The sequence below is a fragment of the Lampetra planeri genome, chromosome 58 (assembly GCF_965212315.1).
Source record: "Lampetra planeri chromosome 58, kcLamPlan1.2.h2, whole genome shotgun sequence".
NCBI classification, from domain to species: Eukaryota; Metazoa; Chordata; class Hyperoartia; order Petromyzontiformes; family Petromyzontidae; genus Lampetra; species Lampetra planeri.
The window spans coordinates 4,797,618-4,824,420 of NC_136164.1; the positions used below are offsets into that span (position 1 = coordinate 4,797,618).

General features: G+C 57.8%; 1 protein-coding gene across 1 annotated transcript; it reads right to left on the reverse strand.

Annotated features, from left to right (window-relative positions):
• Positions 1-1,047: 1,047 nt before the first annotated feature.
• On the reverse strand, positions 1,048-26,803 carry LOC144735926 (uncharacterized). Its single transcript, XM_078618504.1, has 11 exons — positions 26,642-26,803; positions 17,420-17,550; positions 15,877-16,051; positions 15,234-15,310; positions 13,206-13,324; positions 11,186-11,273; positions 10,629-10,756; positions 10,352-10,436; positions 9,510-9,631; positions 8,896-9,045; positions 1,048-2,356 (listed from the first exon to the last, which is right to left on the reverse strand). The coding sequence occupies exons 1-11, from the start codon at positions 26,700-26,702 to the stop codon at positions 1,090-1,092; spliced, it is 2,403 nt and encodes an 800-aa protein (XP_078474630.1). The 5' UTR covers positions 26,703-26,803; the 3' UTR covers positions 1,048-1,089.

The following is a 26,803-nucleotide window of genomic DNA, read 5'->3' on the forward strand; positions in this document are numbered from 1 at the left end:
TTGGTGGGGTCGGGTCAACCGGCGGGGTGGAGGAGGGTGGAGGAGGGGTCGAGTTGATGGGTGGGGTGGTGGACTCCGTGGGGGTGCTTGATGCGGAGGGAAAGGAGGAGGCAGGTGGAGGGGTGGACTCGGGTGGAACGGTTGAGTTGGTCCGGGGGGTCGACTCTGCGAGAGTGACTGATGCAGCGGGAACGGATGAGGCTGGGCGGAGAGTAGATTCAGGCGGAGAGGTTGAGTTGGTCCGTGCGGCCGACTCTGCGAGAGTGGTTGGCACAGGGGTGGACTTGGGTGGATGGGTCGAGATGTGTGGACAGGTTACATCGGCCGGAGTGACCGACTCCGAGGGAAGGGTCGGTTCAAGCAGAGCGGTTGAGTCGGGTGGACGTGTGGGAGCGGTAGGAGGGGTGGAGTGCGATGGACTGGCTGAGTGACTAAGAACGTTCCAGTCGGGCGGACTGGTCGATTCCGTGGGAAGGGATGACTCCGGAAGGTGGGAGGATTCCGGTGGATGGGTTGAGCGAGGGACAACGGTTGAGTTGGGCGAGTCGACCAGAGGGAGTGGACCCAGTGGACTGGTTGATCGGGGTGGATAAGTTGAGTCAGCGAGAGGGGCTAAGTCAGCCATGGTGGTTGAGTCAGGATGACTGGGTGAGTTCCGTGGGTCTGTTGAGTCAACCAAAAGTGAGTCAGCCATGGAGGTTGAGTGAGGTGGACTGGTTGAGTTTGGTGGATATGTTGAGTCAAGCAAAAGTGAGTCAGCCATGGAGGTTGAGTGAGGATGACTGGGTGAGTTCCGTGGGTCTGTTGAGTCGAGCAAAAGTGAGTCATTGATGGGGGTTGAGTGAGGATGACTGGGTGAGTTCCGGGGGTCTGTTGACTCAAGCAAAAGTGAGTCAGCCATGGAGGTTGAGTCAGGATGACTGGTTGAGTTAGGTGGGTCTGTTGAATCGAGCAAAAGTGAGTCATTCATGGTGGTTGAGTGAGGTGGACTGGATGAGTTCCGTGGGTCTGTTGAGTCAATCAAAAGTGAGTCATTGATGGGGGTTGAGTGAGGATGACTGGGTGAGTTCGGTGGGTCTGTTGAGTCGATCAAAAGTGAGTCATTGATGGTGGTTGAGTCAGGTGGACAGGGTGAGTTCCGTGGGTCTGTTGAGTCGAGCAAAAGTGAGTCATCCATGGAGGTTGAGTTAGGTGGACTGATTGAGTTAGGTGGGTCTGTTGAGTCAAGCAAAAGTGAGTCAGCCATGGAGGTAGAGTCAGGATGACTGATTGAGCTGGGCTGTGTCTTGTCTGGCAGAGTGGATATGCCAGCCACGGTGGTTGAGCCATGCAGGCTGGCCGAGGGTGGACTCGTTGAATTGGATGGACGCGCTGAGTCAGGTGGGCTAGCCACGCTGCGTGGCTGCATCGAGCCAGTCGAGTCGGGTGGACTGGCCGTGCCGGTCGAAGCGGCCAACCCTGCCGGAGCGTTCTCCCCTCCCCCCCCACAGCGAGGCCTCTGCCCCCCCTCCAGCTTGCGCCGATCGCGCCGACTCTTTGATGAGCGCCGTGTTCTTCAGGTAGTAGTAGTTGTCCTGCAGCCGATCGGTGGTGAGCAGCCCCAGCAGTGGGTCCCGCGCCGCACCACTGGTGCCACCACCGCCGCCGCCGGCACCGGCCGCGTGATCCCACAAGGCGCCGTTCAAGCCGGGGTCGGTACTGGACTCGCCGAGGTGTGAACCGCCCAGGGTCACCGCTCTCGTGCCGCCGGGCACGGCCGGCACGGGGTCCGGTGAGACCCGTCGCTCCGGACCCGGCTCCAGCTCCAGCCGCTCCAGGAACGGGTTTCCTCCTCCGGCGGTGGCGGTGGCGCCGGCGGCGGCACCTACGGGCGGCGGCTCCCACCAGCTCGCCTCCAGGGCGCCGGGCCGCTCGCACGCGGCGCCCTGCGGCAACGCTCTCCCCCCGATCGGCTGCAGCAGAGGGAAGGCAGAACCCAACCCGGCGCCGGCGGCGGCGACGGCGGGTGACGGCGGGCGATGGCGGGAAATACGCGGTGAGGCCGGCCAGGTCGGGCTGCTGCTCGAGGCCTCCCGGCAGTTGCGGCGGTGGCGGCGCCAGCGCGTTCCACCGCTCCTCGAAGCTGCTCTGCTGCGGCTGCTGCGGCTGCTGCTGCTGCTGCTGCGGCTGCTGCTGCTGCTGGGGCTGTGCTTCAAGCAGTGCCGCTTGCTGCAAGAGCTCCCGGTGTTCCTCCTCCTCCTCTTCCTGCTGCTGCTGCTGCTGCTTGTCCCCCTGAAGGTGCGCGAGCAGCTGGTGCACCTCGCTAGCAGACGGGCGCTGCTCCTTGCCCAGCCAGCAGAAGAGCAGCACCTCGTACCTGCCGGGGGGGGCGGCATCGGCACCAGCCGGCACCACTCACTCACCATCGACACCACTCAACTCACCATCGGCACCACTCACTCACCATCGGCACCAGCCGGCACCGCTCACTCACCATCAGCACCACTCACTCACCATCGGCACCAGCCGGAACCACTCACTCACCATCAGCACCACTCACTCACCATCGGCACCAGCCGGAACCACTCACTCACCATCAGCACCACTCACTCACCATCAGCACCACTCACTCACCATCGGCACCAGCCGGAACCACTCACTCACCATCAGCACCACTCACTCACCATCAGCACCACTCACTCACCATCGGCACCAGCCGGCACCACTCACTCACCATCGGCACCAGCCAACACCACTCACTCATCATCGGCACCACTCACTCACCATCGGCACCACTCACTCTCCATCGGCACCAGCCGGCACCGCTCACTCACCCTCGGCACCATTCACTCACCATCGGCACCAGCCGGCACCACTCACTCACCATCGGCACCAGCCGGCACCACTCACTCACCATCAGCACCACTCACTCACCATCAGCACCAGCCACTCACCCTCGGCACCATTCACTCACCATCGGCACCAGCCGGCACCACTCACTCACCATCGGCACCAGCCGGCACCACTCACTCACCATCAGCACCACTCACTCACCATCGGCACCAGCCGGCACCACTCACTCACCATCAGCACCATTCACTCACCATCGGCACCACTCACTCACCATCAGCACCACTCACTCACCATCGGCACCACTCACTCACCATCAGCACCACTCACTCACCATCGGCACCACTCACTCACCATCGGCACCACTCACTCACCATCGGCACCACTCACTCACCATCAGCACCACTCACTCACCATCAGCACCACTCACTCACCATCGGCACCACTCACTCACCATCGGCACCACTCACTCACCATCGGCACCACTCACTCACCATCGGCACCACTCACTCACCATCGGCACCACTCACTCACCATCAGCACCACTCACTCACCATCAGCACCACTCACTCACCATCGGCACCACTCACTCACCATCAGCACCACTCACTCACCATCGGCACCACTCACTCACCATCGGCACCAGCCGGCACCACTCACTCACCATCAGCACCACTCACTCACCATCGGCACCACTCACTCACCATCAGCACCACTCACTCACCATCGGCACCAGCCACTCACCATCGGCACCATTCACTCACCATCGGCACCAGCCGGCACCACTCACTCACCATCAGCACCACTCACTCACCATCGGCACCACTCACTCACCATCGGCACCACTCACTCACCATCGGCACCAGCCGGCACCACTCACTCACCATCAGCACCACTCACTCACCATCAGCACCACTCACTCACCATCAGCACCACTCACTCACCATCGGCACCATTCACTCACCATCAGCACCATTCACTCACCATCGGCACCATTCACTCACCATCAGCACCATTCACTCACCATCGGCACCATTCACTCACCATCAGCACCATTCACTCACCATCGGCACCACTCACTCACCATCGGCACCACTCACTCACCATCGGCACCACTCACTCACCATCAGCACCACTCACTCACCATCGGCACCATTCACTCACCATCAGCACCATTCACTCACCATCGGCACCACTCACTCACCATCAGCACCATTCACTCACCATCAGCACCACTCACTCACCATCGGCACCACTCACTCACCATCGGCACCACTCACTCACCATCAGCACCACTCACTCACCATCAGCACCAGCCACTCACCATCGGCACCATTCACTCACCATCAGCACCACTCACTCACCATCAGCACCACTCACTCACCATCGGCACCACTCACTCACCATCAGCACCACTCACTCACCATCAGCACCAGCCACTCACCATCGGCACCATTCACTCACCATCAGCACCACTCACTCACCATCAGCACCACTCACTCACCATCGGCACCACTCACTCACCATCAGCACCACTCACTCACCATCAGCACCACTCACTCACCATCAGCACCATTCACTCACCATCGGCACCATTCACTCACCATCAGCACCACTCACTCACCATCGGCACCACTCACTCACCATCGGCACCACTCACTCACCATCAGCACCATTCACTCACCATCAGCACCATTCACTCACCATCGGCACCACTCACTCACCATCGGCACCACTCACTCACCATCGGCACCACTCACTCACCATCAGCACCATTCACTCACCATCAGCACCATTCACTCACCATCGGCACCACTCACTCACCATCGGCACCATTCACTCACCATCGGCACCACTCACTCACCATCAGCACCATTCACTCACCATCGGCACCACTCACTCACCATCGGCACCACTCACTCACCATCGGCACCACTCACTCACCATCAGCACCACTCACTCACCATCAGCACCACTCACTCACCATCAGCACCACTCACTCACCATCAGCACCATTCACTCACCATCGGCACCATTCACTCACCATCAGCACCACTCACTCACCATCAGCACCACTCACTCACCATCGGCACCACTCACTCACCATCAGCACCATTCACTCACCATCGGCACCATTCACTCACCATCAGCACCACTCACTCACCATCGGCACCACTCACTCACCATCGGCACCATTCACTCACCATCAGCACCATTCACTCACCATCGGCACCACTCACTCACCATCAGCACCATTCACTCACCATCGGCACCATTCACTCACCATCGGCACCATTCACTCACCATCGGCACCAGCCGGCACCACTCACTCACCATCAGCACCACTCACTCACCATCGGCACCATTCACTCACCATCGGCACCATTCACTCACCATCAGCACCATTCACTCACCATCGGCACCACTCACTCACCATCAGCACCACTCACTCACCATCGGCACCATTCACTCACCATCAGCACCATTCACTCACCATCGGCACCACTCACTCACCATCAGCACCACTCACTCACCATCAGCACCATTCACTCACCATCGGCACCATTCACTCACCATCGGCACCACTCACTCACCATCGGCACCAGCCGGCACCACTCACTCACCATCAGCACCACTCACTCACCATCAGCACCACTCACTCACCATCGGCACCAGCCGGAACCACTCACTCACCATCAGCACCACTCACTCACCATCAGCACCACTCACTCACCATCGGCACCAGCCGGAACCACTCACTCACCATCAGCACCACTCACTCACCATCAGCACCATTCACTCACCATCGGCACCATTCACTCACCATCGGCACCATTCACTCACCATCAGCACCATTCACTCACCATCGGCACCACTCACTCACCATCAGCACCAGCCACTCACCATCGGCACCATTCACTCACCATCAGCACCATTCACTCACCATCGGCACCACTCACTCACCATCAGCACCAGCCACTCACCATCGGCACCAGCCGGCACCACTCACTCACCATCAGCACCACTCACTCACCATCGGCACCAGCCGGCACCACTCACTCACCATCGGCACCAGCCAACACCAGCCACTCACCATCAGCACCACTCACTCACCATCGGCACCAGCCACTCACCATCGGCACCACTCACTCACCATCGGCACCAGCCGGCACCACTCACTCACCATCAGCACCACTCACTCACCATCGGCACCACTCACTCACCATCGGCACCAGCCACTCACCATCGGCACCACTCACTCACCATCGGCACCAGCCGGCACCACTCACTCACCATCGGCACCAGCCAACACCAGCCACTCACCATCGGCACCACTCACTCACCATCGGCACCAGCCACTCACCATCGGCACCAGCCACTCACCATCGGCACCACTCACTCACCATCGGCACCAGCCACTCACCATCGGCACCACTCACTCATCATCGGCACCACTCACTCACCATCGGCACCAGCCACTCACCATCGGCACCACTCACTCATCATCGGCACCACTCACTCACCATCGGCACCAGTCGGCACCACTCACTCACCATCAGCACCACTCACTCATCATCGGCACCACTCACTCACCATCGGCACCAGCCAACACCACTCACTCATCATCGGCACCACTCACTCACCATCGGCACCAGCCGGCACCACTCACTCACCATCGGCACCAGCCGGCACCACTCACTCACCATCAGCACCACTCACTCATCATCGGCACCACTCACTCACCATCGGCACCAGCCGGCACCACTCACTCACCATCGGCACCAGTCGGCACCACTCACTCACCATCGGCACCAGTCGGCACCACTCACTCACCATCAGCACCACTCACTCACCATCGGCACCAGCCGGCACCACTCACTCACCATCGGCACCAGTCGGCACCACTCACTCACCATCAGCACCACTCACTCACCATCGGCACCAGCCGGCACCACTCACTCACCATCGGCACCAGCCGGCACCACTCACTCACCATCAGCACCAGCCGGCACCACTCACTCACCATCAGCACCACTCACTCACCATCGGCACCAGCCGGCACCACTCACTCACCATCAGCACCACTCACTCACCATCAGCACCACTCACTCACCATCGGCACCAGTCGGCACCACTCACTCACCATCGGCACCACTCACTCACCATCGGCACCAGCCGGCACCACTCACTCACCATCGGCACCAGCCGGCACCACTCACTCACCATCAGCACCAGCCGGCACCACTCACTCACCATCAGCACCACTCACTCACCATCGGCACCAGCCGGCACCACTCACTCACCATCAGCACCACTCACTCACCATCGGCACCAGCCGGCACCACTCACTCACCATCGGCACCAGCCGGCACCACTCACTCACCATCAGCACCACTCACTCACCATCGGCACCAGCCGGCACCACTCACTCACCATCGGCACCAGCCACTCACCATCGGCACCAGCCACTCACCATCGGCACCACTCACTCACCATCGGCACCAGCCAACACCACTCACTCATCATCGGCACCACTCACTCACCATCGGCACCAGCCGGCACCACTCACTCACCATCGGCACCAGCCGGCACCACTCACTCACCATCGGCACCAGCCAACACCACTCACTCATCATCGGCACCACTCACTCACCATCGGCACCAGCCCGCACCACTCACTCTCCATCGGCACCAGCCAACACCACTCACTCACCATTGGCACCAGTCGGCACCACTCACTCACCATCAGCATCAGCCAGCACCACTCACTCACCATCGGCACCAGCCGGCACCACTCACTCATCATCAGCACCACTCACTCACCATCGGCACCACTCACTCACCATCGGCACCAGCCGGCACCACTCACTCACCATCGGCACCAGTCGGCACCACTCACTCACCATCGGCACCAGCCGGCACCACTCACTCACCATCGGCACCACTCACTCACCATCGGCACCAGCCGGCACCACTCACTCACCATCGGCACCAGCCGGCACCACTCACTCACCATTGGCACCAGCTATAGAACCGTATCGCGATAGGACCATACTGCTATAGGAACGTACCTATATAGGACAGTTCCACGATAGGACCACGCCACTATAGGACCGCGCCTCTATAGGATAAAAAAAAAACTCAAGGACTGTACTGTTCTAGGACCGTACCACTATAGGACTGTGCCTCTATATGATCGTACCGCTATAGGGGAGCAGACCATCCTTCCGCAGGCAGCCAAAGCTGATCACTGAAAGTGGATCATACCACTGCACGTGGATTGTACGACTGCAAATGGGCCAGACCACCACAAGCAGATAGTCAGTGCCACTGCAAGCAGCTGGACAGAACCACTACAAAATGGACCGTAACAACGCAATCGGAACGTACCAACGCATCGTCTTGGTTCTTTCGGCAAAGTCACGTAGAAGGAAAACAACAAAACAACAAAAATAAAACATAATAAAATTATTCTCACGACGTTTCGGCCACAACGCAATCAGCCGTCTTCAGGTGGAGAACAGGTCTGTCGAGTAGACAGAGTCTGAATGGCACGCCCCAGGCTTGGAGCGACTATTTATGCTGGGATGGAGGGGCGAAGAGCGCGTTGTGGCCGAAACGTCGTGGGAATAATTTTATTATGTTTTATTTTTGTTGTTTTGTTGTTTTTCTTCTACGTGACTTTACCGAAAGAACCAAGACGATGAATCCCTGGGGTCACGAAAGCTTTAAATCGAAAATTTATCTCAATTGTTTCGTGTTTAAATTTTGTTTTAATACGATGATTATTTCAACGTGAATTGCCTAACGAAGATGACATTTTTTTATTTGTTCATATTAAAAACAGCTGCAAAGCCACAATCTTGATTTGTGCTGCATCGGGGAGGTCTCGGTGCGGCTGTGAAGGCGTCCGAGTGAGAGATGACCCCCCCCCCCTTTCATTCATTGCGACGAACTTCTAAGCATTGTAGCCACAAACTTAACTACCAATGCAATCGGACCATACAACCGCAATCGGACCGCACCAACGAAAATCACAACCCACTGCCGCAAATCGGACCGTACCACTGCTCGGTGTTGGCGGAGCGCAGTGCGGGTCGCGGGAGGCGCGGCAGGGAGTCGCGAGCGAGAGCCGAGAGCACGTCCGCGTCGGAGACGGAGCCGTAGGGACGAGCGCCGGACTCGAGCAGCTCCCACAGCGTCACTCCCAGCGCCCTGCACGGCGCGGCACGCAGGGCAGTACAGCGGTCAGGGACACGTCACGCAGCCATCGCCAATGTGAAAAGGGACGCTGGATGTTGCCTGCTGGGTATTTTCTGGGCGGCTGACCTCAGGAGTACCAGTCCGGCTCTCAGGCGAGCGTTGGTGGTAAGCGTCGGTGCCGGGCACAGGTGGTGAGCGTCAGTGGTGAGCGTCAGTGGTGAGCGTCAGTGGTGAGCACAGGAGGTGGTGAGCGTCAGTGGTGAGCATAGGAGGTGGTGAGCGATAGCGATGTGTGAGAAAATGGTTTACAAACCGGACTCGCTGGGGTTGGGGAGTGAACAGCGGTGAGCGCACGGGTGGTGAGCGTCAGTGGTGAGTGAGAAAATGGTTTACAAACCGGACTCGCTGGGGTTGGGGAGTGAACAGCGGTGAGCGCACGGGTGGTGAGCGGGTGCGGCGAGAGGCGAGAGACTCACCACACGTTCCCAGGGGCGCTCTGTGGGGCGGCGCGGGGTTGAGCGTTGAGGTTGAGAAGCAGCTCCGGGGCGAGCCAACGCACGGCCACGGGGTCGCCCACTCCCAGATCCACATAGTCGTCCTACGGGTCGCGGGGGTCAAGGGGTCGCGGGGTCAAGGGGTCGCGGGGTGGACACGGGGAATGGGGTCGTAGGGAGGACATGAGGCATGAAATCGTGATTCTAGATTTGAAGCTTTCGTGACTGCAAGGATTCATACTCTTAGGTTTGTTCGGTAAAGTCACGTAGGTAAAAATCTAAATAAATTTCTATTATCATTTATTTCTATTATCATTTTCATCATTTTTATTATTTATTTTGATTTAGAAACCGTGAGATTACGATTTGCTCAACCTCTCACCCACCCAACCACTCAAAAACTCACCTGGCCACTCAACTTCTCTCTCACCTACCCAATCACACACGGTCTGAACCTCTCACTCACCCTTTCACTCACTCAACCTCTCACTCGCTTACACACTCACTTATTCACTGACTCGAAGACTTTCACTCCCTCAACCTCTCTCGCACACACACACCCACTCAACTTGTCACTCAACCACTCCACATCTCACTCACTCACTCACTCAATCAATCACTCCCTGTCAGAACCTCTCACCCTCTCTCTAAGCCGCCCACTCACTCACCCTCTATCTCACTCACTCACCCTCTCCCTCAGGCACTCACCCACTCTTTCACTCAGCCACCCACTCGCTCACTCTCTCACTCGCTCGCTCACTCTCTCAACCGCTCAGCCACCCACCCGCTCACTCGTTGGTGGCGGGGGTCGTGTGTGGACGTACCGGGTGTTTGTCAGGACCGATGCCGTAGTCGCCGATCTTCACCGTGAGGTCGGTGCTCAGCAGGCAGTTCCTGAGGGCGAGGTCCCTGCACGCGGATTCATTGCAACGCGGTGATACAGCGTCACACCGTACAGCACGACCCAACAGCACAACAACAAGCGCAGCGACGGTTGTTCCCATGGGAAGCAAACCGCACGGCCGTGACGTTTTGCGCTGCGCAGGTGTGGAGGAGGAGGAGGAGGAGTGGGGGGGGTTGACAGCGCGGCCGTCACCGTACCGGTGCACGAAGCCCTGCTGGTGCAGGTGAGCCAGCCCAGCCGCCACCTGCCGGGCCATGCGGCACCGCTCAGTTTCGCCGGTCCCACCGGCTCCGGCCCGTGCCGCCAGGTACGCCTTGACGTCCCCCTGCGCGCACACGCAAACGCAGGCAAAGGTCCCCCGCGTGGCTTTCAATGGACCGTTTGGGGCAAGTGCTGTTGGCGAGCAACGCCTATCAAGGCCGGCACTGTGGCACACGAGGGGGTGGGTGGCCATCACCACGCCCGGCCGCCTTTGTCTCCCCAGTGGCGATGTTGACACAATGCTCCAGGTACTCATTAGCCCACGCACACGCAGCGGTTCAATCACCGACAATCTCACCCTCACCGCACTCTCAACTACCCCAGCACTGTCACAATCGCCGTCACCGTCACCGCACCCTGACCATCAACCTCACCATCTCTCCCGCCCCCTCACGCTCACCGTCCACTTCCCTAACAACGCGCCCTAACCGCACCGGTGTACACGGCGGCGGCGGTGTGGTGGTGGTGGCGATGGTGCGGTGCGGTCTCTCACCATGGGGCAGAACTCCATGATCGCGAGCAGCGGCACGGCCTCGGTGCACACGCACACGCAGCGCTGCACATGCTCGTGCCTCACCGCCCTGGGCACGGGGGGGGGGGGGGGGCATGGGGGCACGGGGGAGGAGCACGGGGGGGGGGGAGGGGGGGGAGCAGCACACAGGAGTCATTTCTCGAAGTGAAATGGAGTGTGGGGCCGTGCACTTTTCTCGGAAGCGTCATCCTCGCTCGCAGCGAGTGTGCGGGGTAAGCGAGGTTGGGGGGGGGGGGGGTGAGTGGGGGTGAGCATGGGAGGAGTGGGATCGAGTGAGGTGGGTGAGCAGGGGCGGGCGGAGATTGAACGGGAGCGAGCGAGCGCGGTGTGAGCGGCAACGAGCGGAAGTCGATGAGGGTGAGTGAGGGTGAGCGGGGGTGAGTTGAGGGGTGAGTTGAGGGGTGAGTGAGGGTGAGCGGGGACGAGCGGGGGTGAGCGGGGGTGAGTGAGGGTGAGCGGGGATGAGCAGGGGTGAGTTGAGGGGTGAGTGAGGGTGAGCGGGGACGAGCGGGGGTGAGCGGGGGTGAGTGAGGGTGAGCGGGGATGAGCGGGGGTGAGTTGAGGGGTGAGTGAGGGTGAGCGGGGATGAGCGGGGGTGAGTTGAGGGGTGATTGAGGGTGAGCGGGGACGAGCGGGGGTGAGTTGAGGGGTGAGTGAGGGTGAGCGGGGATGAGCGGGGGTGAGTTGAGGGGTGAGTGAGGGTGAGCGGGGATGAGCGGGGGTGAGTTGAGGGGTGAGTGAGGGTGAGCGGGGATGAGCGGGGGTGAGTTGAGGGGTGAGTGAGGGTGAGCGGGGACGAGCGGGGGTGAGTTGAGGGGTGAGTGAGGGTGAGCGGGGATGAGCAGGGGTGAGCGGGGTTGAGTGAGGGTGAGCGGGGGTGAGCGGGGGTGAGCGGGGATGAGCGGGGGTGAGCAGGGGTGAGCGAGGGTGAGCGGGGGTGAGCGGGGGTGAGCGGGGGTGAGTTGAGGGGTGAGTGAGGGTGAGTGAGGGTGAGCGGGGGTGAGTTGAGGGATGAGTTGAGGGGTGAGCGGGGATGATCGGGGGTGAGTTGACGGGTGAGTTGAGGGGTGAGTGAGGGTGAGCGGGGGTGAGTTGAGGGGTGAGTGAGGGTGAGCGGGGGTGAGTTGAGGGATGAGTTGAGGGGTGAGCAGGGATGAGTGGGGGTGAGTTGACGGGTGAGTTGAGGGGTGAGCTGAGGGGTGAGTGAGGGTGAGCGGGGGTGAGCGGGGATGAGCGGGGGTGAGTTGACGGGTGAGTTGAGGGGTGAGTTGAGGGGTGAGTGAGGGTGAGCGGGGGTGAGTTGAGGGGTGAGTGAGGGTGAGCGGGGGTGAGTTGAGGGGTGAGTGAGGGTGAGCGGGGGTGAGTTGAGGGGTGAGTGAGGGTGAGCGGGGATGAGCGGGGATGAGCGGGGGTGAGTGAGAGTGAGCGGGGGTGAGCGGGGCTGAGTTGAGGGGTGAGTTGAGGGGTGAGTGAGGGTGAGCGGGGATGAGCGGGGATGAGCGGGGGTGAGCGAGAGTGAGCGGGGGTGAGCGGGGGGTGAGTTGAGGGGTGAGTTGAGGGGTGAGTGAGGGGTGAGTTGAGGGGTGAGTGAGGGGTGAGTGAGAGGTGAGTGAGGGGTGAGAGAGGGTGAGCGGGGGTGAGTTGAGGGGTGAGTGAGGGTGAGCGGGGGTGAGTTGAGGGGTGAGTGAGGGTGAGCGGGGGTGAGTTGAGGGGTGAGTGAGGATGAGCGGGGATGAGCGGGGATGAGCGGGGGTGAGTGAGAGTGAGCGGGGGTGAGCGGGGGTGAGTTGAGGGGTGAGTTGAGGGGTGAGTGAGGGTGAGCGGGGATGAGCGGGGATGAGCGGGGGTGAGCGAGAGTGAGCGGGGGTGAGCGGGGGTGAGTTGAGGGGTGAGTTGAGGGGTGAGTGAGGGGTGAGTTGAGGGGTGAGTGAGGGGTGAGTGAGGGGTGAGTGAGGGGTGAGTGAGGGTGAGCGGGCGCCACCTGTAGGGCTGCACTTCGTGTAGGAAGCGGGTCTGCTCGGAGAGACGGGCAGAAGGCTCCAGCTGACGCACGGCAACAGGGCCGACCCCCGGCTGTGAGCACACCTCACCCAGCAACACCTACACACACAGTCACACAGTCACACACACAGTCACACACACACACACAGTCACACACACACACAGTCACACACACACACAGTCACACAGTCACACACACACAGTCACACACACACACAGTCACACACACAGTCAAACACACACACACAGTCACACACACACACACACAGTCACACACGCACACAGTCACACACACACACAGTCACACACACAGTCACACACACAGTCACACACCTACACACACACAGTCACACACACACACAGTCACAAACCTCACCCAGCAACACCTACACACACACACACACAGTCACACACACACACACAGTCACACACACTGTCACACACCTCACCCAGCAACACCTACACACACACACAGAGTCACACACACACACAGAGTCACACACACATAGAGCCACACACACACACAGTCACACACCTACACACACACACAGTCACACACACACAGTCACACACCTCACCCAGCAACACCTACACACACACAGTCACACACACAGTCACACACACACAGTCACACACAGTCACAGACACACACAGTCACACACACAGTCACACACACAGTCACACACAGTCACACACACACACAGTCACACAGTCACACACAGTCACACACCTCACCCAGCAACACCTACACACACACACAGTCACACACGCACAGTCACACACACACACCTCACCCAGCAACACCTACACACACACAGAACCCTCACAGTCAGACACCTCTACCAGCAACACCTACACACACAGCACACCCCTCATAAGGGCACACCCCTCATAAGGAAACGCCCCTCAGTGACACGCCCCTAAAAGTGACACGCCCCTCATAGTGAAACACCCCTCATAGTGACACGCCTCTAAGAGTGACACAACCTTAAGAGTGACACGCCTCTAAGAGTGACACACCCTTAAGAGTGACACGCCCCTAAGAGTGAAACACCAATCATAGTGACACACCCCTAAGAGTGACACGCCACTAAGAGTGAAACACCAATCATAGTGACACACCCCTAAGAGTGACACGCCTCTAAGAGTGACACACCCCTAAGAGTGACACGTCCCTAAGAGTGAAAGACCAATCATAGTGACACACCCCTAAGAGTGACACGCCCCTAAGAGTGAAACACCAATCATAGTGACACACCTCTAAAAGTGACACGCCCCTAAGAGTGACACACCCCTAAGAGTGACACGCCCCTAAGAGTGACACGCCCCTAAGAGTGAAAGACCAATCATAGTGACACACCCCTAAGAGTGACACGCCTCTAAGAGTGACACACCCCTAAGAGTGACACGCCCCTAAGAGTGAAAGACCAATCATAGTGACACACCCCTAAGAGTGACACACCCCTAAGAGTGACACGCCACCAAAAGTGACACGCCCCTAAAAGTGACACGCCCGACACACACACACACACAAATTCCCTCCATTAGAAACTTCATTATCATTTCACTGCGTAGACCCCTGTTCATTTAAGTCAAACGCCATTCATACATTGCATACAACACACACACACAGCGCGCAACCAACGCACAGCACGCAGAACACAGCACGTACCACACACAGCACACATGCCACACACAGCACCCACACCTCCGATTGGCATGGTCGGCTACGTACGGCGCGAAAGAAGTTCAGCATACATGCATCTACAGCACACAGCACACACATAGCGTACAGGCCACACACAGCACATACACAGCAAACAGCACACACATAGCGTACAAGTCACACACAGCACATACACAGCACACACATAGTGTACAGGTCACACACAGCACACACACAGCACACACATAGCATACAGGTCACACACAGCACATACACAGCACACAGCACACACAGAGCACACCCAGACCACCACGTGGTCTGGGTTGGGCTGGGAGGCCTCACCTGGCCGAACCAGCCCCTGCCGAGCTCCTGCAGGTAGCTGATGTTCTGCCGGTTGACGGTAGCCGCTGTGTGACCACCTGCAGCACACAAAGACAAAGATCGCCCATGTAGTCCTCGCTGGCTGTTGTGGCAAGTGCTGTTCGCGAGAGCCTACAAAGGCCGGAGCGGCATATTGAAGGGTGGTGTGGTCAGAACCATGCCTGGCCAGCTTTGTCTCCCTAGTGGCGTGTTTACACACCAAACCAGCTACTCATTTGAGGCTGAGTTGATCTCGGGGTGGGCCCAGGGGACCCATTCAGATAATCGTCACTGTTGTTGGCCATGAGCGGGAATTGAACTGGGGTCGCCGATTTTCGCAGCGCAGCGCGCTAACTGCTGCGCCACCGCTCCCTACACAAGAGGCACAGAGAAAAACAAAGATCCACAGTATAGCCTGTAACAGACCATTGGGGAAAGTGCTGTAGCACCTATGAAGGCCAGCACGGCACACAAGGGGGTGGGTGGCCAGCACCACCACACCCGTACACACGCACGTGTATACGCACGCACGCACGCACGCACGCACGCAGACACCCACATGCACAGACAAGCGCAGGTCTGGCTCGCTCGTGTGCCGCACGGCTCACGCGGCGCCGTACGCTACCGTCGTGGTGCTGCTGGTCGTGGTGCCGGGGCAGCGTGTACACGTCGGCCACCGTCGTCGGCTCCAGCAGGAGACCCGGGGGCGGCGAGGGGGCTGCGTGGTGCGAGGGGGTGTCCTCTCCGGGTGGAATGAAATCATCGGCGCCAAACTCGTCTGCCAGTGGGTCCTCAAACTCCTGCGCACGCACGCACGCGCGCACGCACACGCGCGTGTGTGTGTGTAGATACGTTGAATTTCTTTTGCAGCGTACGTGCTAATCGAAGGTGCAGGGGAGCACAGCCATGGGTGGTAATTCGTTGCATGGCGATGGAATCCGTCGCTGCAAACCGCTGAGCAGCAGAGAGATCTGCCGGACACGAGAGTGTTTACAGCTGGGTGTGCAACTGCTCGCAACCGGTTGCAGAGAGGTCCACACAGAAGCGATTAGGTTGCGTGCGACCGACTTGGGCAACTGGTTGCCTCAGGTGTCGACCCGGCTGAAGTATCCACAGGTGTGTTCATCGGTACGGGGATAAAGCGTTGCACCCTCGCGCAAGGCGTGGGTTTTCTACGGGTATTCCGGTTTCCTGCCACATGTATAATAATAATGATGATGAACACTCGTCATTAATTGGATGAAAACATCTGAAAATTAACACCGAATGTAGCAGGACCCTCCTACTCTTAGGTGTTTTCGGTAAAGTCACGTAGGTAAAAAATACAATTAAAAGTTAATAAAAGTAATAATGGGAATAAAATAAAATAATAAATCACGACGTTTCGGAGGCAACACAAGTCTCCGTCATCAGGTCCCACCTGATGACGGAGACTTGTGTTCCACCTGATGTCGGAAACTTGTGTTGCCTCCGAAACGTCGTGATTTATTATTTTATTTTTTTACCTACATGGTGACTTTACCGAAAACACCTAAGAGTATGAATCCTTGCAGTCACGAAAGCTTCAAATCCAGGACTCTCCTGTTTCTCCCAATGTTACCCTGATGGCGCGATCGAATCCACGGGACCAACAATCAATTCGGAAACCTCTGGGGGAGAAGTGCAACTCCCTCCAGGAAGCGGCCCACGGAAGGGGATATCACAGAACTACCTCTGAGATCAGTTCAAGCGACTTCTGGTCAACACTCAGTGGGGAGCAGCCCACCCCCACCCGCTCTGCATTTCAGAGTGTGGTTCATCGCGTGACGGTCGAACCGATATTTTAATTCTCAGAGATGGAATTTCGCCAAATCAAGTGGACAACCAGATTGAAGTGATGTTTTTTTTTGGTGTGGATCATTGATCGTCGTCGTCATCATCAGGTCGATGAAGACCGTCCAACCAGATGGGTGAACCGAGCTGACAGCGGATCTGTAGAGGCCACGTCGAGTTCCAAGCTGGTGGCCGAGAGAATGTCGCGACCAAGTGACATTGGTGAATCAGGCTTGAGATCACCAACTAACTTCGAGAATCCATTGAAAAATGCTGAATCGACGCATCAGTACACACCAAGCCACCACCACCTCTGCTCCTCACCGCTACGAGACGCCTGCTGGCAAGAAACCAACCTTAAACGGGATGGCTCTTGGCAGGCACCAGGAGCAGGCGACGAGCAGGACGCACAGGAAGGCCAGGCCGCACACAGACAGCACCAGCGCCGGTTCAGCCCAGGTCGCCCAGCCCACTGCCCGCACCACGCCTAACACACGGCGAGACACGGGGAGACGCGGGAGACACGGGGAGACGCATGAGGGGTTTTTCCGGGATTGTCCTCGTGTTGAGGAGGCAGCTGCCTTCCTGGGCAAGCTCAAAGTCTCCGCGGGGACATTACAAGTCACGATGTTTGCCAGCTGCGTGATCAACAACAACAACGGTGCCCCACTCAAGACGATGCATTCGCTCAGAGCTCTCCTCTCTTCTGCTATCGCGAGATATTCTTCTGCCCACGATTCGTCCCAGTTGTTTGGTACCTCAAAAGCTGGCAACCCTGGGACCCTGGGACACAGGGGAGACACGAGGGGACACAGTGGGAGACCAGGATGCACGGAGAGGCAAGGGGACGCCCAGAACACAGACACACAGGACACGAGGACATACGCAGAAACACACACATGGACGCATGGAGACACAGGAATGCACAGAAACACACAGGGAAGTACATGGGGATGCACGGGAACACGCGGGCAAGCACAGGGACGAAAGGGGACTCAACTGGACCCATGGGGATGCAACTGTTGCATATACTGGTGGGACCCAGTGGAGGTAGAGCAGAGGTCGCAAACGGGTTTTGATTCCTTACCTGTACCCGGCCGCACCAGGGTCGCAAACGGGTACCCGTACCCGTACCCGTACACTACCCGATACCCGGTTACCCGTACTCGGCCGGGTATCGGGTAGGGTACGGGTATCGGGTACCCGATTGCGACCTCTGAGGTAGAGGGACCTCGGGAGGAGGTAGGGAGCAAGAGGAGAAGCTGACACAGCCCAGCGCACAGCACGTGGGACTAATCCTCAAGGCAGTGCCGGCCCACGGCCATCGGATTAACCGCATTACAGCGGCAGCAATATCATCATCCTCATCATCATCGCTCTGAACAGTGGCCATCTGTTATGCAGGGATATCTTTATCTCTATAAAAGCGCTTATTGGGCACAACATCCAGGTAAACACCAGAGCCAACAGTGCCAGGCACATTCACACAGCACACAAACACAGCATAGACCCCAGCACATGCACGCACAGCTCATATACACAAGTCATACACGGCACACATACACAGCCCAACAGAGCCCAGAGTACAAAGACATAGACACACACAGCACACATGCACAGTGCACGTGAACACAGAACACACATTCTGGCCAATTGCTCGATGATGCTGGATGCAATTACCAGCGAAACGTCGTACTCAAAAATTGTAAATGTTGTGGTTTCACTGTTCAACACACCGGTGGGCTAAAGTAGTGAACTATTTTGTCTTTTGTCAACGTGACACTTTTTTGCCGATTGGCCGTGTCGGGTGGTGGAGGGTTACGACACATTTATACATAACGCGATCTAACCCAAAAACCTTGATTATGAATATTGGTCGCGAAAGCCTACGTGTTAAACTGACAGAACACACACACAGTGCACACACACACAGAGCACACAAACAAACACACCGTACATACACACAGCTCACGAGACCAACCCAGCGCTCCTGCTGCACCCACTCGCATGGCGCGCACACTCTTGGATTAACTCTGCTTAATTACTCAAAACTATTTCTAATAAACAGACGGGAGGGCATTCACGCAGCATCCGCTGTAGCAAAAACAGGGCCAGCACGTGCCAAGTCACACCCCCCCCCCCTTCATGTTCATGCCAGCCTCTGTGCCACACTTCACCGTCACCACGTGTCGCCCCCCCCCCCGCCAGTGTCACAATGGTGCCACCTTTCTGTGTCAACTACGTCACTCCCGTACGATCCATGAGTGCCACCTTGCCACCGTTCCTTGTTGCCCTGCGCCACCATTCAATGTCGCCCACAACAGTGCTGTTCCTTCCGTGTTACCCACCATCCTTCAGTGACACAACCGTGCCACCCTTCATAGACACCCTATGCCACTCTTCAGTGTCACAACCCTGTGTGTGTGTCACCTCCCAAATGCTCCTGCACCCCCCCCCCTAACCTCCCAACATATGCATCACAGTGCAGTAATGCTGCACAGCCAGTTTGACCGCACGCGACACCACAGCTATGCGAGGGGCCCCTCCCGTCCACAGGCAGCACTGAGGAGGGCCGTGCGGCACGGGTAGGAATTCACGTCCTCGCTGGCGCCGTGCTCCCACTCGCCCAGCGCCTACAGGCAACAAGGCCCTGCTGCACCAGCAGCAGTAGCAGAAGCAGCAGTAGTAGTTAGAAGTAGCAATAGCTCCCGCAAGGGCAGTAGCAGCAACAGCAGTAATAGCAGCGAGAACCCCACGCTTTCCCTCCGCATGTGTGCGGGATAAAGGCAAAGAACCTGTACCCGTACCCGGCCTTACCTACCTACCCGTACCTTGCCGGGTACGGGTAGGGTATGGGTATCGGGTACCTGATTGCGACCTCTGGGATGAAGCCATGTTGCAGGCGCGGGTGGGTTGATTCAATGAACTTGAATTGTGAGAAGAGACAAGACGTTGGGAAATGAGTGACAAACAGTTACTCACCAGTGACTCACGGCCTACCCGTACCCGGCCGCACCAGGGTCGCAAACGGCTACCCGTACCCAGCCAGGTACGGGTAGCCGGGTATCGGGTAGGGTACGGGTATCGGGTACCCGGTTGCGACCTCTGCCGTGTGTCTCCGTGTCTGAGCGAGTGTAAGCGTCTCCGTGTGCATGTGACGGGCTCAGGCTGTCTGCCGGGGGGGGTGGACAACCTTTGAGAAGGCACCCTTGGTTGTAAGCGGAGGAGGCAGGACGGGGCGGCCGTCACTGTTGCGTGGCCGTGGGATTTCACTCCAAGGGAAGAGGGGGACCAGCAGGGTGGCCACTCTGGAGCCCGTCGACATGTGGCTCAGCGCTCCATAAATTTAGCACCTTGGCACGTAAGGGAACACGAGCAAGTGCGTGCGTGCGTACGTGTGTGTGTGTAACATGCGTGTGTGGCAGCCGCCAAGGGAGGCACTGTAACCCAAGCACCCAGCTAAGAAGGAATAAAAATAACTGGGAGAGCGGCTCCCTCATGACGAAGACGGACGAGCAGAGCCTTGTGCCGCCTCCAGTGCAGCGCACAGTCGAGCAACCACCACCAGCAGCAGCAGCACCACCAGCAGCACCGCCACCACCAGCAGCAGCTGCACCACCAGCAGCACCACCACCAGCACCACCACCAGCAGCGCCACCAGCAGCACCACCAGCAGCGCCACCAGCAGCACCACCAGCAGCAGCACCACCACCAGCAGCACCACCACCAGCAGCACCACCACCAGCAGCACCACCACCAGCAGCACCACCACCAGCAGCTGCACCACCAGCAGCTGCACCACCAGCAGCACCACCACCAGCAGCACCACCACCAGCAGCAGCACCACCACCAGCTGCACCACCAGCAGCAGCACCAGCACCACCAGCAGCACCACCAGCGCCACCACCACCAGCAGCACCACCACCAGCAGCAGCACCACCACCACCAGCAGCACCACCACCACCACCAGCAGCACCACCAGCAGCACCACCACCACCACCACCACCACCACCAGCAGCAGCACCACCACCAGCAGCACCACCACCACCAGCACCACCACCACCAGCAGCACCACCACCACCAGCAGCACCACCACCACCAGCAGCACCACCACCAGCAGCACCACCACCACCAGCGCCACCACCAGCAGCGCCACCACCAGCAGCACCACCACCACCAGCAGCACCACCACCACCAGCACCACCACCAGCAGCGCCACCACCAGCACCAGCGTCACCACCAGAGCCACCAGCAGCACCGCCACCACCAGCACCACCAGAAGCGCCACCACCAACAGCAACACCACCAGCAGCGCCACCAGCAGCGCCACCAGCAGCAGAACCAATAGCAGCAACAACCGCCATTCGCCACGAAGTGGCAGCAACGTAACCATGGCGCTTGTGCCAGGCTAGGTGCACTTTGAGGCCACGTGAAGTGTCGAAGGCTGTCGCTGACAGGAGGTCAAGGGTAACGGCTCAGGTGCCAATGGGTGGCCCGACTGAGATGACCGGTAGACGCACCGACTGTGCTCCCTGTACAAACGCCACCACCACCACCACCCAATACCATCACCAGCACACCACACCCCATAGGGAAAAAGCCAGCCCGACTGGAAAGTGTCCGTGACCGTGTTGCCCCCCCCCCCCCCCGTTAATGAGTTTCCTCTCACGTGAGGCAGTGGGAGAGTGGGAGGGTAGCGAGCACGTGAGCTGCAGGTGTAGGAAGCAGGTAGCGTCAGCTACGCAACACGTGACGCATTGGCAGCCAATCTGCCTACACGACCACCTGCTTATATGTATATATCCGCATAACTATATACCTATGTACCTGCGTGTCCACCTTACTGATGCCATCTGTCTACCACCTATCTGCCAGCTGACACACGTGGCTTCCCGCTAAACTGTATATTTACCTGCATGTCCAATTGCCTGTATTACTTGGAAACCTACCGGTCTGAATAGCCATCTGGATGCCCACCTACATATTTACCTATCAGTCAACTATGCCACTCACCAGAGGTGGGACAAAGTCATTGTTATGCAAGTCCAAGTCGAGTCGCAAGTCATCAAATTCATGACTCGAGTCTGACTCGAGTCCAAGTCACATGACTCGAGTCCACATCTCAGAGGTGGGACAAAGTCATTGTTATGCAAGTCCAAGTCGAGTCGCAAGTCATCAAATTCATGACTCGAGTCTGACTCGAGTCCAAGTCACATGACTCGAGTCCACACCTCTGCCACTCACCATGCCAATCAGCGCACCAGTTACCACTCCACACACTGCACGACTTAATGCGCCACCCTTATCACACGCACACTCGTGCAAAGCGCCTTCTTCCAAGGCGCTTTGCAGCAATTAGAAGGGGGAAAAAACCCTCGTAAGATAATAGTGGCGTAGGGTAAAGAGTTGACACTATTAAACCGCGCCACTCACCAACCCACTCGCCCATAACACGAACAGAGTCACTGGCCACTCACTTTGCTTTTGACAGCCCTCTCCGTGCGAGCCACCTTTGCCCCATTATTACTTGGAAACCTACCGGTCTGTATAGCCATCTGCATGCCCACCTACATATTTACCTATCAGTCAACTATGCCACTCACCATGCCACTCCACACACCGCACGACTTAATGCGCCACCCTTATCTCACGCACACTCGTGCAAAGCGCCTTCTTCCAAGGCGCTTTACAGCAATTAGAAGGGGAGAAAAAACCCTCGTAAGATAATAGTGGCGTAGGATAAAGAGTTGACACTATTAAACCGCGCCACTCACTAACCCACTCGCCCATAACACGAACAGAGTCACTGGCCACTCACTTTGCTTTTGACAGCCCTCTCCGTGCGAGCCACCTTTGCCCCATTGCATCGGGCCTCACCTTTTTGACTTTCGTTCGCGAGTGTGCGAGGCGAGCGGTAGTGCAGCGATTAGCGCGCTGCAATACGAACCTGGCGGACACGAGTTCGATCAGTGACGATTCTCTGAAACGGTGCTGGGCCTCCCCCCCCTAGGTCGACTCAGCCTCAAATGAGTACCTGGTGCGGTGTGTAGTAAACATCGCCACCGGGGAGACAAAGGCGGTCCGGCGTGGAGCTGGTCAACCACCCCCTCGCGTGCCGGTCCGGCTTTCAGAGGTGCTCGCTAATCGCTGACAGCAACTTGCCCCAACATTCTGTTGAGGCTATACGGGGTGTCTTTGTCTTTGTGTGTGCGCGCGTGAGTTTGCCGAGCAGCACATGACAGCCTCATGACAGCTCCGCGCATAAAACCGCACCAACACCAACATTGTGCTTTCATCGCTAGAACTTTCACGAGTCATCGCTTATAGCGAATCAGACTTATCAAGTTTTTTTCGGCTCGGATGGTCCCAACATGGGTTGTGGTCGCACGCCTTTCCTCCACCCGGCACGGCCAATGAATGTCGTGAAGTTGTCACGTAACTTACCAGCGACACGTCCGTACACAATTGTTTAAACGCCTGTGTGTGTGTGCGTGTATTGCTCTCGAACAACAACAACAACGAGGTTGTTGTGCTTGGAGCAGTAACAAATTGACACGTTTGTCACGTGACAACTTTATTAACTGGGCTGTGTCGGGTGGAGGTGGCTGTACGACACACATGTTACTTTGGCGATCTGACCCGGAATTCGATGACATAATCCACAATGCCGTGACAGTAACCACCACCTCCTCCTCCTCCTCGCAGCCTGACCACAACCATCTCACACCATACTCTTGGTTCTTTCGGTAAAGTCACGTGGGGTATAAAATAAATCAATCACGATGTTTCGGGCGCAACACAAGCGTCCATCATCAGGTGGGAAAAGCATGGTCTGCTGCCGAGGCAGACCATGAGCCCGAAACGTCGTGATTTATTTTTAAATCCTTTATATTAAGTTCACTTGCTTGCTTGCTTGCGCGCTTACGACCGTGCAAATCTTTCGGTCGTTTTTTAACCCACTTCCCGTGATCCAATCGAGCTGACATTTTGCACACAGACTCGTTGTGCGTGACAATTTATTTTCGTGAAAATCTTTTTTCCATAACTTTACACTTTTTAGGAATTTTTTTTTATATTTAATTACCAATTGCTTAATGCTGGCAGGCAATCATCTGACCCATAGGTGGCAGCCATCTCAAGCCAGAGGACGAGAGGACTCTAGCCGCCACGCATATAAAGGATTTATAGTGAAAAACTTTGTTTTTACGGGTTAATTTTTATTGTATACCCTACGTGACTTTATCGAAAGAACCAAAGAGTATGTATTCCTGCGGGCACGAAAGCTGCAAATCAGGATCTCACACCGTGTCAAGCCGCACGGTTTATCCCGTATTCTTGTACGGGGAAGTTGAGTTTTCATGTCTATACGTCGGCGTACAGCCGTTTCAATACAGGCAACACAACGAATTGTGTCTATTTGTTTGTGTTTCGCCCTTGTGATGGGACTGTGTTGGATGAACGTTGAGATTTTTCAGGACACATGGTGAGCACTAAAGTCTGAATTGTTCTGTAATAAGGTAGGGCACTGGATAAAAGGGTTGACAGGTTTGCTATACACTACGCTACTAAACACTCCACTACTAAACTACTATACACTACACGTCAAGCCACACGGTTTACCCCGTATTCTTGTACGGGGAAGTTGAGTTTTCAGGTCCATACGTCGGCGTAAATTTCAATACGGGCAACACAACTAATTGTGTCTATTTGTTTGTGTTTCGCCCTTGTGATGGGACTTTGTAGGATGAACGTTGAGATTTATGAGGAGCACGGGGTGACCACTAAGTTCTGAATTGGTCTGGAATAAGGTAAGGGAACTGATAAGGGGTTGACAGCTTTGCCAACTTCACAACCTACTCACGTGTCAATCAACCCGTGCCGTCTCGCCCATGACCTCCTAACCCCCGACCCCATCACCCCTCACACCTCTTCAACCTTCACCTGAACCCTCACTCCACCATCCCCCACGTCGCCTTCTCAACCCAACTCACACCACGACCTCGTCTCCCCCACACCACCAATACTCCATACTCATCACAGCCCGCTTAGAACTTCACCAAAATTTCTCTGTCAACTTCTTCAACTTCATAGCCTCTGAACGACGTTCTCACTCAAAACCTGCCTCACCGCCACCTCATTCATCTCCATTCGATCCTCACGGAGAACCACGCTTCCTCCTCGTAAGATCTTCCTCACCTCTTCACGGTGACACCTCCACCCTCACCAATGCACCCTGAGTCACCTCACCTCTTCACAGTGACATCTCCACCCTCACCAATGCACCCTGGATCTCCTCACCTCTTCACGGTGACATCTCCACCCTCACCAATGCACCCTGGATGACCTCACCTCTTCACGGTGACATCTCCACTCTCACCAATGCACCCTGGGTCACCTCACCTCTTCACGGTGACATATCCACCCTCACCAATGCACCCTGGACCACCTCACCTCTTCACGGTGACATCTCCACCCTCACCAATGCACCCTGGACCACCTCACCTCTTCACAGTGACATCTCCACCCTCACCAATGCACCCTGGATCACCTCACCTCTTCACAGTGACATCTCCACCCTCACCAATGCACCCTGGATCACCTCACCTCTTCACAGTGACATCTCCACCCTCACCAATGCACCCTGGATCACCTCACCTCTTCACAGTGACATCTCCACCCTCACCAATGCACCATGGGTCACCTCACCTCTTCACAGTGACATCTCCACCCTCACCAATGCACCCTGGGTCACCTCACCTCTTCACAGTGACATATCCACCCTCACCAATGCACCCTGGATCACCTCACCTCTTCACGGTGACATCTCCACCCTCACCAATGCACCCTGGACCACCTCAGCTCTTCCGCCCTTCCTGTAACCTTGCCTCCTCACCCCCTCAATTACATTCTGCTCACCCCTCACCTCCTCACCCCTCACCTCCTCACCTCCCCACCCCTCACCTCCCCACCCCCCTCACCTCACCACCCCCCTCACCTCGCCCCCCCTCACCTCGCCCCCCTTCACCTCACCCCCCCCTCACCTCGCCCCCCCTCACCTCGCCCCCCCTCACCTCGCCCCCCCTCACCTCACCCCCCCCTCACCTCTCCCCCCCTCACCTCGCCCCCCCTCACCTCACCCCCCCCTCACCTCCTCACCCCTCACCTCCCCACCCCTCACCTCCCCACCCCCCTCACCTCACCACCCCCCCTCACCTCGCCCCCCCTCACCTCGCCCCCCCTCACCTCACCCCCCCCCCTCACCTCGCCCCCCCTCACCTCGCCCCCCCTCACCTCGCCCCCCCTCACCTCGCCCCCCCTCACCTCGCCCCCCCCTCACCTCGCCCCCCCTCACCTCCCCACCCCCCTCACCTACCCACCCCCCTCACCACCCCCCCTCACCTCGCCCCCCCTCACCTCGCCCCCCCTCACCTCACCCCCCCCTCACCTCGCCCCCCCTCACCTCGCCCCCCCTCACCTCGCCCCCCCTCACCTCACCCCCCCCCCCTCACCTCACCACCCCCCCTCACCTCGTCTCGTCACCCCCAGGCCGCGGCTGACCCACCCCCCACGTCTCTTACCCGGGGCAGACAGCGGCGCCGCGGACGCGCCGCAGGCGACGAGCAGCGCGGTCCGCCACATCCTTCCTCCTCCTCTTCCACCACCTCCTCTCCTCCTCCACCTCTTCTTCTTCTCCCTCCTCCTCCTCGTCGTCCTTGTCGCCCAATCCCCGCCGGCAGGGG

Coding starts and splice junctions, on each gene's coding strand:
- LOC144735926 (XM_078618504.1), bottom strand. CDS start 26,702: ATGTGGCGGACCGCGCTGCTCGTCGCCTGCGGCGCGTCCGCGGCGCCG. Junction 13,325..15,233: donor GCAGGGGCTGGTTCGGCCAG/GTGAGGCCTCCC, acceptor CTGTGTGTGTAG/GTGTTGCTGGGTGAGGTGTG. Junction 9,632..10,351: donor TCGGTCCTGACAAACACCCG/GTACGTCCACAC, acceptor CGCGACCCGTAG/GACGACTATGTGGATCTGGG.